The 16,043-nt window shown below is 39.2% G+C and overlaps 1 protein-coding gene, 1 long non-coding RNA gene and 2 other non-coding genes across 4 annotated transcripts; 3 read left to right on the top strand and 1 right to left on the bottom strand.

Annotated features, from left to right (window-relative positions):
- The first annotated feature begins 28 nt into the window (after nucleotides 1-28).
- LOC129203754 (uncharacterized) lies at nucleotides 29-3,528 on the top strand. The gene is made up of 3 exons (XR_008576138.1): nucleotides 29-501; nucleotides 2,509-2,613; nucleotides 3,139-3,528. It is a non-coding gene; the product is annotated as an uncharacterized LOC129203754 (long non-coding RNA).
- LOC129203819 (small nucleolar RNA SNORD87) lies at nucleotides 2,365-2,442 on the top strand. Its single transcript, XR_008576172.1, has one exon. It is a non-coding gene; the product is annotated as a small nucleolar RNA SNORD87 (small nucleolar RNA).
- Nucleotides 2,992-3,069, top strand: LOC129203820 (small nucleolar RNA SNORD87). The gene has a single exon (XR_008576173.1). It is a non-coding gene; the product is annotated as a small nucleolar RNA SNORD87 (small nucleolar RNA).
- Nucleotides 3,529-4,546: 1,018 nt separating the features above from the next.
- On the bottom strand, nucleotides 4,547-15,882 carry MCMDC2 (minichromosome maintenance domain containing 2). The gene is made up of 14 exons (XM_054818650.1): nucleotides 15,718-15,882; nucleotides 15,504-15,634; nucleotides 15,348-15,407; nucleotides 14,824-15,019; nucleotides 13,790-13,912; nucleotides 13,502-13,609; nucleotides 10,307-10,435; nucleotides 9,554-9,785; nucleotides 7,609-7,814; nucleotides 7,028-7,188; nucleotides 6,471-6,647; nucleotides 5,793-5,935; nucleotides 5,235-5,344; nucleotides 4,547-4,713 (listed from the first exon to the last, which is right to left on the bottom strand). Exons 1-14 carry the CDS (start codon nucleotides 15,815-15,817, stop codon nucleotides 4,547-4,549), a joined length of 2,043 nt encoding a protein of 680 aa, XP_054674625.1. The 5' UTR covers nucleotides 15,818-15,882.
- Nucleotides 15,883-16,043: the final 161 nt, after the last annotated feature.

Raw genomic sequence — 16,043 nt, forward strand, 5'->3', positions numbered from 1 at the left:
CCTGGCGCGCGGCATATTTAAGGGCATCCCGCGGCGAACTCACTCTTTCTGCGCGCCCTGCGGCCCTGAGGAGTGGGGTGGGGCCGCACCGCAGCGACCGCGCCCCGCCCGGGGGGAGGACATGGCGCCTGGGGTGCCCAGCCCGCGTTTGCGGTAGCCCCGCTCCTCGGTGGGGCTCCTATGAGGGCGAGGGGCGCCCCAGCCCCCTGGGCAGCGTCTGGCGTGTGCGCGGCGCCGCGGGTGCTCCGGTGGCGGGAACTGCCGGTAGCTGCGTGGCGTGTGAGCTGTTCCGTGCGTGCCTGGGCCTCCGGCATGGGTGCGGCAGCTTGGGCCGCAGGCTCTAATCCCGCTGCGCCGGGGCGGCCGTGCGGGCTCTCCGGCAGCAGCACACCGCGGGTTTGTTTCCCGGGGGCGTCAGGAGAGGCCGAACCACCCCACCTGGACTTGCTGCCGGCTTGAAGCAGCTTCTCGCTCCAAGCACACGCTCGTCTGAACAGTAGAGTAATTTCTAATTTTATTTTTTTCTTTTCAGAGGCATTAGAAATATCCATACAGATTAAGAAACTGGAAGAAATTCTATTTTGACAATTCAAAGCAATGCAGTATGAAGGATTAAAGGGATGGCTTGCTGGCACTGTTTTCTAAACAGTGTAAGCCATCAGTCGAAAGACAAGTGATTGTCATGCTGTTGTCACTGTATCTTTATTTTGGTTGCCAAGTGTAGCGGCAGTGTACCAACAGTCTGAATGCTGGAGTTGTTCATGGTGATGCTCAGTAGCCACACAGGCTTTCCAGGGGCATGTGTGTGTCTTGTGAGACTAAGATGGACCTAATTAGAGTGTTGTGCCACTCCACCAGCAAGCTGTGGTGGTTACTTGGAGTTATTTGTTGGTTCATCAAGTCTTCAAAGTAATGACAGATTGGACAACTGAAGAGACTTGATTTTGCTGATAAATGACTTTCATCAGCCAATGCATGTCCTAATTCTAAAGATAAATTACTGTTTTTTTTTCCTTTGGGGAATTTGGCAAGTGTTGTATGATGACCCTGGCCATGCCCTCTTTGGGTTGTAAACATGGATCCAAAATGGTGGGTTCTGGCAGGGACAGGGCCCCGGGGTCTCAGCAGTCTGCGGCAGTGCTCTCCTGCTGTGACCAGAGCCCTGACCTTAAGTTCAACTGATAGGAAAATGTGTCAGCAAGTTCCCCAGAGCATGGTGCATGAGCTCTGGTTAAAGGCTGTACCCTGCTGGGGTACTCATCTCCCCAGTGATGGCTGTTTGTTAGGAGCAGCATAATTGTCCTGCAATCAGTCATCCTTCATACTGGAGCTTGCTTTAGGTGAAACGGTCATGCCTCTGTTTAACCTTAATCTCAGCTGGTGCTGCCTGTACTTCCCCCCACCCCAGTAACAATAAAACCAGTGGTGAGGTTGCCCAGCAGGTTGGTATTTCTTTGGTTTACTTTCCCCAAGGAAATGTTGATGCTTTCTGCTACTGGCTCAGCAGTGGAGTTCCCTGAATCAAGTATCTTTTATCTGTTTTAGGTAGCAAGTGAAGTTAAGAGATGAGTTTGTTACCAGCTTTGGGAATCTCTTCAATCTGGACTCTGTCAGGCTGTTACCTTGCAAGCAGAAAGTTGTCATGTGAATTCTGTAGCTACAGAAGTAATTCTTTCTCACTGTACTTAAAACATGTTGAGGAAAGCCACCTGAAATCTAGATCTAGATTTGTGAAGCTGTTTCATAGCTTGTAAAATCTCTTCTAGATGGAACAAGGAGGAATGTGATTGTTTGCATGTGGGGTTAAGAGGTTGAAATTCTAACAAAAGGCATTGTCACAGCTAGAAAACCTCTAAGACTTGCTCCCCACAACAAAGCAGGTGCAATGCAAGAATCCTGAAGGAATCGGAGGGGAGAGGTTTGTAATGGGATCAGAGAATCTAGTATTTAACTGGGGAGAGAAACAACACTTCTGCTTTGAAGAATTAGCAGATGCTAGTTGGAAGTGAGGGACTACAGTGAAGAACAGTGTGTTTGAATTGCTGTCCCTGCTGGCACTAACTATTGGTCTGTTGGAATATATTCCAAAGGCAAAGGTGACTATGGCAGTGAACTTCACCTCTAGAAAGATACTTGGTGTCTGGGGTTTGAGTGGAACAACAGGGAGGGGCTGGCATTTTTGTGCCCAAAGAGCTTTTTTCTCTTGTTCCTGGCTATGCTGAATCCATTCTGTGTGTAACAGTTAAAAATAAGGTTCTGCTCTGATGTATAGAAGTGCATATCTTGAGAGAAACTTAACAAGTCCCCTTGTGTTTGATACCTGGAAAAAATTAGTGCAGTTGTATCACAGGCAGGGAATTGCTTGCTGGCATAATGATGATAACTCTTTGCCGTTTACCCAGCTGAATTTGTGATGAGCAATGTTATATCTGATGTGCCAGCTAATTAGTAGGATTTTTTTAGTTTGATTTGCTACCATCATTTCTGATATTACTTGTTCTTCTAAAGCTGCTATGACATCAGATGAGCTTCTCCGCTGTCTTGAGCCTTGTGTATACGTATATAGCCAACAGAAGACTCCATCCACTTCTGGAAGTATGCGCATTTAAGAAGGTAAGTTGTTTTTTTTTACTGTGATACTACAGTGCTCTGGCTCCAGTAAGCTAGGCTAGCTGGGGAAGGCTTGTACTGGCCATGTTTGCTGCTGTCTGGAGCTGCGCTGGTTTACAGTAGCAGTGGGTGTGGCCTGTTAATCATGGACACTTTTGGACTACTGACTGACTTTGCTGTCCTTTGCTTCTGGTACTGCTACTAGTCTTCTAATTTTTGCTTTAAATGTCAGAGGAGAAGCTGGGGGGGGAGAGGTAAGGATTAAAAGTTGTGTTCTTTATGCAGATTTTTTTTTTCCTAAGGATATACATTCCTTAATATGGCTTGTCAAAAATTGTTTTATAAAGGAATTCTATTTAAATCTGTTGTAGAAGTAATTTTGCTGGCATAATGATGAAATCTTTGCCGTTTACCCATCTGACTTTTTTGATGTGTATCTTTTGAATCTGAAATGCCAGTAAAGTTAATAACTTTGTATAAGATTAAGCATACAGAAAACTGACTAACTTTTAAATTTATTTTTTTTAGCTTGAAAACAGCAGCCTGAAATGCGGAGTTCTGATGCACCTGGAAATGTTTTCATGGCCCTTCTGGCTCCTCAGAAATACTGCTTGGTTCAACAGTAAGCCAGAGGAGTAGCTGTTTAGTGAAACCATGTGAAATAATCCTCAAATGAAGCTCAGGTGAGAGTGTCACTCTAGAAAGGGAAGTGGCCTTGTGGACACTCTTAAATATTCATACTAGTTCTAAGTGTACCAAATAAATTGATCAAAATTGAATAAATCAAGGATTAAAACATAGGAAAACTTACATGTTATCATGTCTAAATGAGAGTGTTTACAATGTTAGTGGTGGCAGCTTTTCTGCTTATCTTCAAGGCAGTGTGTGTATGAATAAAATCTTGGATTCCTGTTTTCAGCGACTGTAGTTTTTTGTTGAGGCTGTGTGAGCAGTAGCACCATGATCCTGTTGGATGACATCCTGGGTAGGAGTCACACCAAGCCTTCGGTATTTAGCTTGTTCAGATTTGACAGGAAGTCTGTACAATTTTTCTCTGGCTTTTTTTTGTTATTAACATGGACCTCTTGGATGTAAAACATGCTCAGTATTTTGCCTACTGCCATATCCTTACTAGGATGATAAAATACAGGAAAGTGTGTAGTTGAAGCATACTGTATCTCAGATACCTCATCTTCTACCACACCACTGAACACTTGTTTTTGCAGTAAGATAGAGTAGAACTCACTGAGCTACCAGGTTGTCTAATAACATTTTTTCACTTTCCTGTAGAGTTCTACTATCCCCTGCAGTGTACATAAAGTAATGTTGAAATACCAGTTGATTTCCACCTTGCAGCACACTGGCATCCTGGTCTAATATTATGTTCCTGTGATATAAAACTAAGATGTAGAACATCAAGCAGTGCGGTGATACCTTTGTACCTTTTAGAACATGAATAATAATTTAAGAAAGTTGGCTTACACTAGAATAAGAGTTTTAATGTACTTAAAACTATTTAACCCTCATGGGGTGATACATTTGAAAAGAAGCAACAAGAAAAACTGCAGAGAGTTCGTGTAGTTGAAATGAAACAGTAGATTCTAAACTCCTGGTTTAATTGTTGCTTGTAGTATTCTTAAAAACCCTGCTTTAGTCCTTCACTTAACTGTGGATGAACAGCGGTGGCCAGGAAGAGAAGTTCAGGTGGTGGCTTTATTCTGAAGCTGTGGCCTCCCAGGATGAAGACATGACTCCTGCCTTCAAACAATGCTGTCACAAAACTTGTAATTGAATCTCGTCAGTTGTGCTTTATTGCTTAGCAAAACAGCACTGAACTGTCTTACAAAAATATTAAAAACTTTTAATTGTGTATTTCTAACTGCAGTCTCAAAAAGCTGAAGTAGAAGCTTCAGGGTTTACTTGCAGAGTGGAGTTTTCACTCCTCATTAGTGTTCATGTGAATGCCTGGGCCATATGCACCAATAAACTTTAGCAGTTGATGGTGACACTGCCTTAGGTAACTATCTCTCTGTTGCAGGGAGCTCTCATCACTGAGGTCAAATGGAAATACAGGATTTGGTGTTATGCATAATGCAGACTTGCCTAAGCAAAGAAAAAAAAATCAAGACATGCTAAAAGACTTGATAAACCTTTGCTGTGACTTTGAAGGAAAAAAGCTGTGACATATTACTTAGTAATGCAATCTTGTATGTTACTAGTTAAGTGTTAAATCATAATTGTCTCACTACCAAATCTGTGCATGAACAAATGTGATTGTGATGCTAGATAAACAAAAAAACCCCTCAACCCTTGTCTTTTATTTCCCCAGGGAGGGAAATCTGTCTTTAGTTTAACCTGGACCAATGTTAGATGAGCGATGCCTCACATAAACCAGCATAAAGGATGGTGGCTTGGTGCTGGCCTGTGGCCTAATTATGTACAGCACTGAGGCTCACTGCAGGAAAGTCAACTGAAAGACTTTTCTGATATCAGTCTTCAAGAGGGGAAATTCTGGACTTTGATTTGAAATTAACTGTTACTGCAATCAATTGATAGAAATTTTTTTTCAAAACAAAATATGAAAACAATGTACCCAAGACTAAAGCCTGAGTTACAGTATTTACCATGTTTTAGGGTAAGAGATGATTCAAGGAACAAGATGGCAATCAATGCATCTTCCTCAAGTACTTTCTTTCTTAAACTTAGTTTAGTATGAGCCTTAGACAGTGAAATCCTAAAGAGATGAATAGAAGCATGTCAGAAATAAAAAATATTGCAGACATGAATGCAATATGTATTGCCCTGTTTCAAGCACTTATGTAAATTGAAAGTTAACACTGGAGTGGGATTTTTCCATACTATCTATTGTTAATACACTTTTTTTGCTTGCATAATACACAGCTGTGTAATTTAAATCCCATTTTTCTTTTTTTAGATAGCTTTAATAGAGATAAACCCAGTGATTTAAGAAACAATCTTGTGTGGCAAAGTTCTTTACGCTTTTTTTTTCAACATCAATATATAAAACAAATGATATTCATAAATGGTTACTAAGATTCTTTATGCTTGAACTTTTCAAAGCTTGAGAGTCTTGTCTAGATTTAACAAGCTCTTGAGCAGGGTAGCACAATTTCTGTTTGAAAAGTAGATGTGTTTCCTTTACCGTGAAAGGCAGAACTTACAGAATTTTTAGTGCAGATGCTGATAATGTTGATCCATGAGTAGAATCTCTTCTCACTCTGCGACTTGCAAGATAGTAGCCCTGAATGAGGTTTTCTGCTTCTGAACTCAGTTCAACATGAAGATTTTTAGCAAACAAAATAAACTAGAGAGAGGGTATACATTTTAAATATTTAACTGAAAAATAAAGAATTTACATTTTTCACACCTTTTAACATACCACTGGCATAGTAATATAGTTTGGACAATATATTTTACCAATAATTTTAATAAAGACCGCTGTCACCATTCAGCTATGTGAGGATGGATCTCAGATACTAAATAGAATCATCTGTTAATTATGTGAGAGATATTGACAGTTTATTTAGAATGGAATATTAACTTTTACTACTGATTGTAAACTATTCTTGTCAAAAGTAGGTATTGGAGGTCTGTTCTCATGAATGTTAACCTAGTATGTTTTTCAGAAACAGAATCAAACTGAACTTATGCTGGCCCTTTTAAAGAACTGAAGCTAATTTTATCAATGAGCCTAGTAGTGCTACTGGGAATATGGTGGAGGGAAAGGGTAGGAAGCGAGTATTAACAGGTTTAAAAATAACCAATCGGAATGCGATTCCAGAAATAGCATGATATTCCCAAGTATAATGCATTTGTAAATTATTGGGTAGTATCTGTACCTCCTCAAAATCCTGCATTCTGAACTGCTGCGAGACTTTGTACAGCATGGCTTCAGGATTAATGGCTTTTTTCAAGATATGATGCACAAGAGGAGAAGATAGTTGACATGAAGGAAACTCGTTGTATATCAAAAGCCCAAAAACATCTAAAAGGTTAGGTGGAATCAAATTCATGTCCTAAAGAGAAGTCCCAGACAAAGAAAACAATTGTGTTATTTTGGCCTTTTGAAACATTGCAATTTTTTCAATTGGAAATGTTCAATATCCATATATATCTGGAGTCCTGCAAGATTATCTAATGAATTAGCTATAATATATGCAGTAAAATTTTGTTTCAATAGTATTTGTCAAAAGCTATTCTGAATAAAATAAATGATACCTACTTTTGGGAAAGCTAGCTCATTTTAGAAGATACTTGATTTGAAGTCACTGAAGTTGTGACTTTTTGGGAAATACTAACAAATTTGATTGTTTTCATTAGTTTATAAGTTGAAATAACCATAAATACAGATGACTGCTATAGTACAGTTACTGGCATAACAAGGCATGTGCTTTACCATCTGTCCAATTAAAAAGTTATCCTTTTGTGTATGTTTCTTTGAGGAAGAATCTACAAAAGACCAAAAATTGGTCTGAACTGAAATAGTAACTTGTTGGTCAGCCTCTTCTCCGTACTTCTTCCCAGGAATGAATACTGTTGTTGTTCTGCTCTCTAGCACTAGGATAGGACAAAATATGTCAGTTATGTAATTGATCTAGTTTAACTATAAATTCTAGTCCTGCGTTGTCATGACAATTCAGTGAAATACATAAACCTGACTTTGCATGGGCCTGGCATTTCCATACCAGCAGTTGTGAGGACTGCATATGTGAGTGCCTGAATCCTAGGATTTATGATCTAGCCTTCTAAAGAAGTGTGATGAATACACTTAAATTGCTGTCAATCAATGGATCTCTGTAGTGTAGGCTGTGTAGCAAATGTAAGCTGATGGGACCTTGGCTTTTTTGTCCTTGTTTCTTACACAGACTTCTTAAAAATAGCTAATAGATTTTCCCAGCATGTGAGGAACAAACCTAGCCATCATTTTGCACGTTTGTTTTGTTCTGTCCCCTCATTTGTTAGTAAGTGTGAGATTACCGGACTGTAGAGGTTCAAGTTTATCCTTTTTATATGAAGATAAGTCTCCTATGTAACAGATACCACCCTTAGCCAGCACAGCGCTGCAAGCTTGAATACTAGCACTTCCAGTTCCGTGTTTATCTTTGGACACAGAAGGAAAAATTTCACTAGAAGGTGGGTGTCGTATGCCACGAGGCAGAAGACATAGGCTGTAATTCAGAAGCCTAGAGGATTAAATAATTCTGTCAGTCAAATTGTTAAATTATTGTTCAGTTTGAAAAACTTTAACAATACTATACTTAATACTTTATAATAATATTTATATGTATTAATACTCAGACACAACAACAACAAAAAATCCCTTAACTTCAAACTAGTGTCAAAACTAAATGTTTAAAGTAACTTTGAATACAAAGGTAGAAGTCCAAGCTTTCTCTCCAACTGCTGCCAACAGGACTGTATTTCTTAAGGATTGCATTTCCCAAGGATGAGGCAATCATGGTTTGCAGTAGAAATAACTCCTAGGAAGTCAAAGTCGTCTCATAATTTAACCCCATATTGTTAACTCCTGTTCCTATTCTAGAGAAACTTTTCCAGTGATTTAAAAGGGTAGAGGATTAGTAATCCTGGGCATCTGGGAAAAATGAAAAGGCTGGGAACTTGCAAGCTCTGCCTGCCTGGGTTACATACACCCAATTCTTGAGAAAGCAGGAACAGAATTTATTTTTCATCTCCCGTACTATGTTCCTTGGCATAAAGAAGTTGCAAATTGTCTGGTTCCACAATCAAAGGCTCCTAACAATTTTAAGATGTCAGAGCACGATTTATCCTACTGTTAATAACTGGGAGACAATTGAAATTAATAAGAATAAATAGGCTATCATACCAAGAGAAATACAATGTAGGAAATGCCTACTTTGACAGGCTACTGACAATGAAATACTATGCGCACATGCAAGACAGTATACATGACAGTACTGACCAAGATTTACAGTGTGCCACTGTGTTAATATTAACCAGATGTTTTGATTCTCAAAATACTCTGAGTTCTATGCTTTCTCTTAGGAAATCTTGCTCTTAACCTGGGAGAAAAAAAATTCTGCAGCCCACATTTTTTTCAAATTTGAACTAATTTCTACAGCTAAATTTTGAAATGGTTAAGAAAGTATTTTTTCCACAACAAAAAATACTACTGAATTTGTTGAAGAACTCTCAATTGAAAATAAAATTCATGCCACTTCAAGGAACTTTTCCATAAAATAAAAATGAAGCTCTGTTTTGAGTTGGGGAAGGAGAAAGTAATTTTGTTTAAATTAATGTAAATTTAAAGCTGAGCATATTTTACTTTTCTGCAGTGTATGTGAAAATGTGTTCACAGTTTATAGTTGTATGAAGGAGTAAATACATAAAATGCATAAAAACAGAAAAACATTTTGTTAAGGGCAACAACAGACGGATTTATGACCTATGTGTAAAGATGTAGATGACTTTTGATACCTTATCAGTATAGTTTTTATGAAAAAGAGTGACAAAAATGTAATATCTATTTACACACTGCTTATTAATGGAAAATGCTGATAGCTGAGAAGTGGCAATGAAAAGGCTTAAAGTGACACAAGATTTGAAAAGTAAAGCCCTTTGCTTTTGTCATTACCAGCTTCTGGGACAGTCTTCAGTTTTGATTTGAGAAGAATGTTTTGTTTAAGCTCTGCTAAACAGTGCTAGTGTTAAAACCTTACTGAGATCATTACGAGAGTGTTAAGGGGGTTTATTATTAGTGGAGTTCTGATCTAGATTTAATAAAAATGTCCCAGGGATAAAAATTGGGTATTTTTACTAAGAGCCCTGTATATTCTTTGAAAATACAGTCTCTTTAGCCTTTCATGTAAGGCTGATCCTATTATCTTTAAAAATGCTCACGTTTTTAATTCTAATTTACATGAAAAATAAGGAATCTCTTTACCTATCAATTACTAGCGTGTCGCTTGTCACAATCAACAGATCCAGATAATCTGCATTTTCTTTTTCACATGTCTGTACTAGACTCATCAATATTGCAAGTTTAAGAGTATTGTAAGTGCCTGGTGGGACAACTTGAGAAGCAAAGATATTGGCAAGGATGGCAGTAAAACTCCAGCATGAACTTGACGTCAGTGAGAACAGATACTTAAAATTGTCACCGACAGAAGAAGGACCTAATTAAAACAAAGTACATGTTAACACTTAATAAGAGAGCTATGCAGATATATTAGAACAAAACACCATTCTAGTCTTGATACAAAACTTACAAAGAACTAATATGTTTATATATTAAGCACAAATTCAGAATTTAAACATCTGACACTACTAATTTTAGTACTAATCAGGCAGCAGACCCAATCTGCTAAAACTGATGGAATAAGAAAGGAATAACAGACTGAAATATCAGGTTAATTTAGTGTATGATTTCAAAGTACCTTCCAATGGATAGGAGAAGTTGGAAAGAGAAGCCGAAGAACTGCAGTAAATAATGATGTAGTTTCCCAATGCATGGAAAGGGGGCAAAAGAAGATACTCTCAAATAACTATAAGCATACATTTCAGACTGTAAGAGGAAAGTCCCAGAGTGGTTTTGTAATCTGGACCTCTAGATAATCAAAAACCATACCAATTCTCAAGATTTTGTTAGAGAAGGTTTTCCAACTTTTTTAGCCAATTTTTAATGGAACTTTCTTACCATTTGGTTTACAGAGCTGTACACTATTGACTTCTATACATGCTGTAGCTTGTAAGCCATGCTGTACACAAGCTGGAATTCCTATAATCTTGTAGTGGTTTCCTATTTTCATTTTGTTGGCCAGTTCATCTAGAAATTTAAAAAAAAAAAAAGGAAGGGGGAAAGAACCTGCAGATGTGTTAGGGCATAAAACCAGTTTTAAAGACCTGAAGAAAACTTTTCTTCACATTGTGAAATTCAATTTTATGAATTAATTGCACAAAACAACAGTTGGATGCCAGGTTCACCATAATGGACTTGAACAAAATGAAGCATACAATTCTAATTAATTAGTGCATAAAGTAAGGAAGGCACACTGGGTGAGGAAAAGTAGATTCCTGATAGAGAAAGGATGCTGCATTTAGTTCTGCATTGAAAAGAAAATGGACAGTTGTTTGCAAGTATGCATTCCTACTTTGAAATCTGTGGTGACACCGTGATCAGTTACTGTCCTATAAAATGTCAGAGGAAAAAACCACAGTAAAAAGCAGATCCAAACAGAACAGATTTCAAAAAGACACACACAAATAGGCCCCCCCCATGGATGCACAAGGCGCTCCTTGGCAAAGTCAAACAAAACCAGGAAGCCTACAGAGGGTGGAAGCAAGGGCAGGTAGCCTGGGAGGAATACAGAGAAACTGTCCGAGCAGCCAGGGAGCAGGTTAGGAAAGCCAAAACCCTGATAGAAATTAGTCTGGCCAGGGATGTCAAGGACAACAAGAAAAGCTTCTATAGGTACATCAGTGAGAAAAGGAGGATGAGGGAAAATGTGGGTCCCCTCTGGAATGAAACGGGTGACCGGGTTACCGAGGATATGGAGAAGGCTGAGGTACTCAATGACTTCTTTGCCTCAGTCTTCACTGGCAAATGCTTGAGCCACACTGCCCAGGTCACAGAAGGCAGGGACTGGGAGGATGCAGAACCGCCCACTGTAGGAGATCAGGTTCGAGAACATCTAAGGAATCTGAAGGTGCACAAGTCCATGGGACCTGATGAGTTGCACCCACGGGTCTTGAGGGAACTGGCGGATGAAGTGGCCGGGCCAGTCTCCATCATATCTGAGAAGTCCTGGCAGTCTGGCCAAGTTCCCGCCAACTGGAAGAGGGGGAACATAACCCCCATTTTTAAGAAGGGTGAAAAGGAAGACCCAGGGAATTACAGGCCAGTCAGTCTCACCTCCATGCCTGGCAAGATCATGGAGCAGACCCTCCTGGAGACTATGCTCAGGCACATGGAAAATAAGGAGGTGACTGGTGACAGCCAACACGGCTTCACTAAGGGCAAATTGTGCCTGACAAACTTGGTGGCCTTTGATGGGGTTACAGCGTCGGTGGATAAGGGAAGGGCAACTGACATCATCTACCTGGACTTGTGCAAGGCATTTGACACTGTCCTGCACGACATCGGTGTCTCTAAATTGGAGAGACATGGATTAGATGGATGGACCACTTGGGTGGATAAGGAATTGGCTGGATGGTTGCACTCAAAGAGTTGTGGTCAACAGCTCAGTGTCCAAGTGGAGAACGGTGACGAGTGGCGTTCCTCAGGGGTCGGTACTGGGACCGGCACTGTTTAACATCTTTGTTGGCGACATGGACAATGGGATCGAGCGCACCCTCAGCAAGTTTGCCAACGACACCAAGCTGTGTGGTGTGGTCGACGCACTGGAGGGAAGGGATGCCATCCAGAGGGACCTTGACAGGCTGGAGAGGTGGGCCTTTGCAAACCACATGAAATGCAACAAGACCAAGTGCAAGGTCCTGCACGTGGGTCGGCGCAATCCCAAGCACGACTATAGGCTGGGCGAGCAATGGATTGAAAGCAGCCCTGAGGAGAAGGACTTGGAGGTGTTGATTGATGAGAAGCTCGACATGAGCCGGCAGTGTGCACTTGCAGCCCAGAAAGCCAACCGTGTCCTGGGCTGCATCAAAAGAGGTGTGACCAGCAGGTCGAGGGAGGTGATCCTGCTCCTCTGCTCCGCTCTTGTGAGACCCCACCTGGAGTACTGAGTCCAGCTCTGGGGGCCCCAGTACAGGAGAGACATCAAGCTGTTGGAATGAGTCCAGAGGAGGGCCACGAAGCCGACTGGAGGGATGGAGCACCTCTCCTATGAGGACAGGCTAAGAGTTGGGGTTGTTCAGCCTGGACAAAAGAAGGCTCTGGGGAGATCTAATTGTGGCTTACCAGTACCTGAAGGGGCCTACAGGAAAGATGGTGAGGGACTGTTTATCAGGGAGTGTAGTGACAGGACAAGGGGTAATGGGTTTAAGCTGAAGGAGGGTCGATTTAGATTAGATGTTAGAAAGAAATTCTTTACTGTGAGGGTGGTGAGGTGCTGGAACAGGTTGCCCAGAGAGGCTGTGGATGCCCCATCCCTGGAAATGTTTAAGGCCAGGTTGGATGAGGCTTTGGGCAATGTGGTCTAGTGGAGGGTGTCCCTGCCCATGGCAGGGGGTTGGAACTAGATGATCTTTGAGGTCCCTTCCAACCCAAACCATTCTATGATTCTATGAAGCCAGTGGAAATTCAGGGCATCTGTAACCCATAGACTCTGTTTTACAACAATACATGCATAGTGTTGGTTTTTCAGTGTTTCTCATTATCTGGGAGCTATTTAGTTTTCAAGAAATGAACCATATAATTCCACAGGCTTTTGGAATGGCGGGGGGGAGGTGTTTGAAGAGAATTAATGGCAAGTCGTGATTTTAGTTGGACATTCACATTAGAAATCATTTAATGTTTGCAGTGGAAGGTGGTGGTAGAAGCCAAAAATCCTGCTGGAATGCGGAAAACAGCTAGATTGAGGAAGGATGTTAAAAATGCACAAAGTTAGTACAAAACATTATGACTGCAGGAAGGAGGAAAAAACAAGCTACAGTTTAATGTGATACTGCAGAGCTGGCCAGGGGATTTTATTTAAATGAATGTATAGAAGTGAACACAATTTTGCCATGTACACTCTTCAGTCACTTGTGTACGCTGTTTAGTCACCTAGCTAATTTTATGTCTTTTTCTTCCTAGTTTTATTAAAGAACTGCAATATAAATAATGACTTCCACCATTTTATCCAAAGAAATGGACCTATAAGGAGAATACACGGGATTGTTACAGTTCAATTCTAAAACATTTTTGACAGAACTCCAAAATTCAGCTTACCTCTCAAGAAAATTGTAAATGTCTGAATCCTAAAATGTGATTTATCATTGGAATATCCTTTCAAAGCATTAAGAACTTTTGCATCAATCATTTCAACTATTTGTTTATCTTTCAAAATAAAGGCAAAGAAAAGGTTAGTTCTCTTGAAGACCGTACAGCTTTTTTTAAATTATCGTTTAAATAACTGGTGTACTTTGGGGCTTTTTTCCACTTAACCATTTTTTTTACTTACTATGTAACAGAAGTAGGAAAGTAACAGATCTAAAACCAAAACTACATAGATCCTACCACCAAGTACTCTAAATTTCATGTCTTCCTGCAGCAGCGAAGAACACAAACTACACACAAAATCATTCCTCACTGTGGCAGATTCTGTAGCTCCAGGCAGATGCACTCTTATGTACCTAAATCCTAAAAAAAATATAAAAATTAACCAAACATGGCTTTCATTTTACATTTCCCATTAAGAATAGAAGTGATTAAAATACTGGACAGTGAAATTCCAAATTTATCATGTTTCTTCAGATGAGCGTATGTTCATATACTACGCTTCCACTAAAGCAATGCGTATAATTTAATATAGGTTGCCACAAGGTGGCAAAATTCTCTATTGTACATTCTCAAGTGGAACAGCTTGGCCTGGCTTTCAGAGCTGCAGGGAGCAAGCTATCGCCACTTCTGCCTTGCTTAGAAATGCATGGGATACAGATATTCATTATTAGAAGTATGTGCCCTCATAGAGACATCATTACGAATTATTCTGCAATCTCCTAACTTTGGGATTTGGCATCTCTTTTATTATTTTATGGTCTCTGTTACAGGAAGAAGCAAACAAAACAGTCTTAAAAGTACTTAAAGCCTAATCCTAGAATGATACAAGCACTTCAGTAATATTACTCAAAGAAGTAGTTCCACAGAAGTCGGCTATGCATTAATGCAGACTTGTTCTATGCTAGAAGCTTTTGGCAGTCACTTAAGCATACTGTGCTGTGGTATTTTTGTATAAACAGAAACAGTTTCCCTGAAAAAAAAATTCTACTAGTTTAGCTTTTCTTTCAGATAATTTATTAAATTATATTGGTGACGTGTCTTTTCTCATATAAACTATCTTCAGCATTAGGAAAATGGATTGCTGGCATAGCTATGCTGCCAAAACGTTTAATAATGCTGAGCAACTACTGGCAAGGTCCACTGGTTTCAATTAATAAAAATCATGCTGTGCTCATTACAAAAACATCTGCATAAGAAAATGCCTTTTTCATGCTCAGTATTTAATCTTTGTTATCAAAATTATTAAAAAGCTTTTTTTTTTTTTTAACTACCTTCAGAAAATGGACAGGTTTCCTCAGTACAAAGAAATCTTGCTCCTTGTGTATATTTTGTTATAGTTCCCATTGCAATCGCTATCCCTTCAGACATATAAAATCTTTTAGATGTGTAATTAAAGGGAAATGCAGAAAGACTCAGGACATAACTTGGTAAAGGTGGTAGATGTGTTGGTTTCAGCAGTACACTAATCTAATAAGAGACACAATTACATTAATACCATAATTTTTTTTATTTAAAACTGTTTTACTTAGATGGACAAACACGCAATGTGATATATAGCTATTAGAAAAAAATTTCAGAAACGCATGAAGTATAAGAGTAATTAGGTTTCATATTAATTATCTCAAAATTCTTGCAATATGATTGGGTGAGACTTCCAGCTATTTTTAATTACAACTAATACTACAACCAAAGGGAAAATGAAACCTGAAAAGTTAATACAAAAATAATATTTATTAATACTTCACTATACTTAAAAGATGTAAGATCTAAATGGAGGAAAACAATGCAGACTCACCTGCGCCTCTGTCTGCAGTTGTTCAATTAATGATAATGTCTTACTAGCTATGAAACATACCTGTGATTGAAAAAAAAATTCATTTTAGAAAGGAAAATCTAGTTAAAACATAGAAGATGTACTTTTGTCTACTCTTGCCTATAAATATACACTTACTGACTGAAAAATCTGTGCAGCTTGTATAGGACTATGAAGAATGTAGTTTCCAAGAGTTGCATCTAATTCAGCAATATCAGAAGGATTTATTGAAATAACAAAACGATAAACAGCATAACTTTGTTTTGAGTCTGTAGGAGCAAGAAATATCTTAAAAATAACTTGTGTAACATTATGTATCAATTTAACAGACTATCTATTGAGTGAATAATACCATTATATTTTTTGCAATCGTGCACGAATTTCTGAAGACCACCACTTCTGTCAAGGTAAACAAGGGCAATTTCCCTCATTTTCTGTATGTCACGATGCATCTTCCAAGAAAGATGTTTGCACTCTATCAAAATGTTGGAATAAACTGTGAAGAAATTATGTTAGAAATGGCCATGCTACAATTATAATAAAGGTATATATTAACAAAGCCATACAAAATTAAAATAGTCTCCTTCCCAAACTATGCAATTCTTTAAGGATTTTTTAAATCCAGTGGAAAGTTCTTTCCAATGGCTGAAGCATACTGCATTCCCAAAGTAAATTCCT

Source organism: Grus americana, chromosome 2 (genome assembly GCF_028858705.1).
Source record: "Grus americana isolate bGruAme1 chromosome 2, bGruAme1.mat, whole genome shotgun sequence".
Classification (NCBI taxonomy): domain Eukaryota; kingdom Metazoa; phylum Chordata; class Aves; order Gruiformes; family Gruidae; genus Grus; species Grus americana.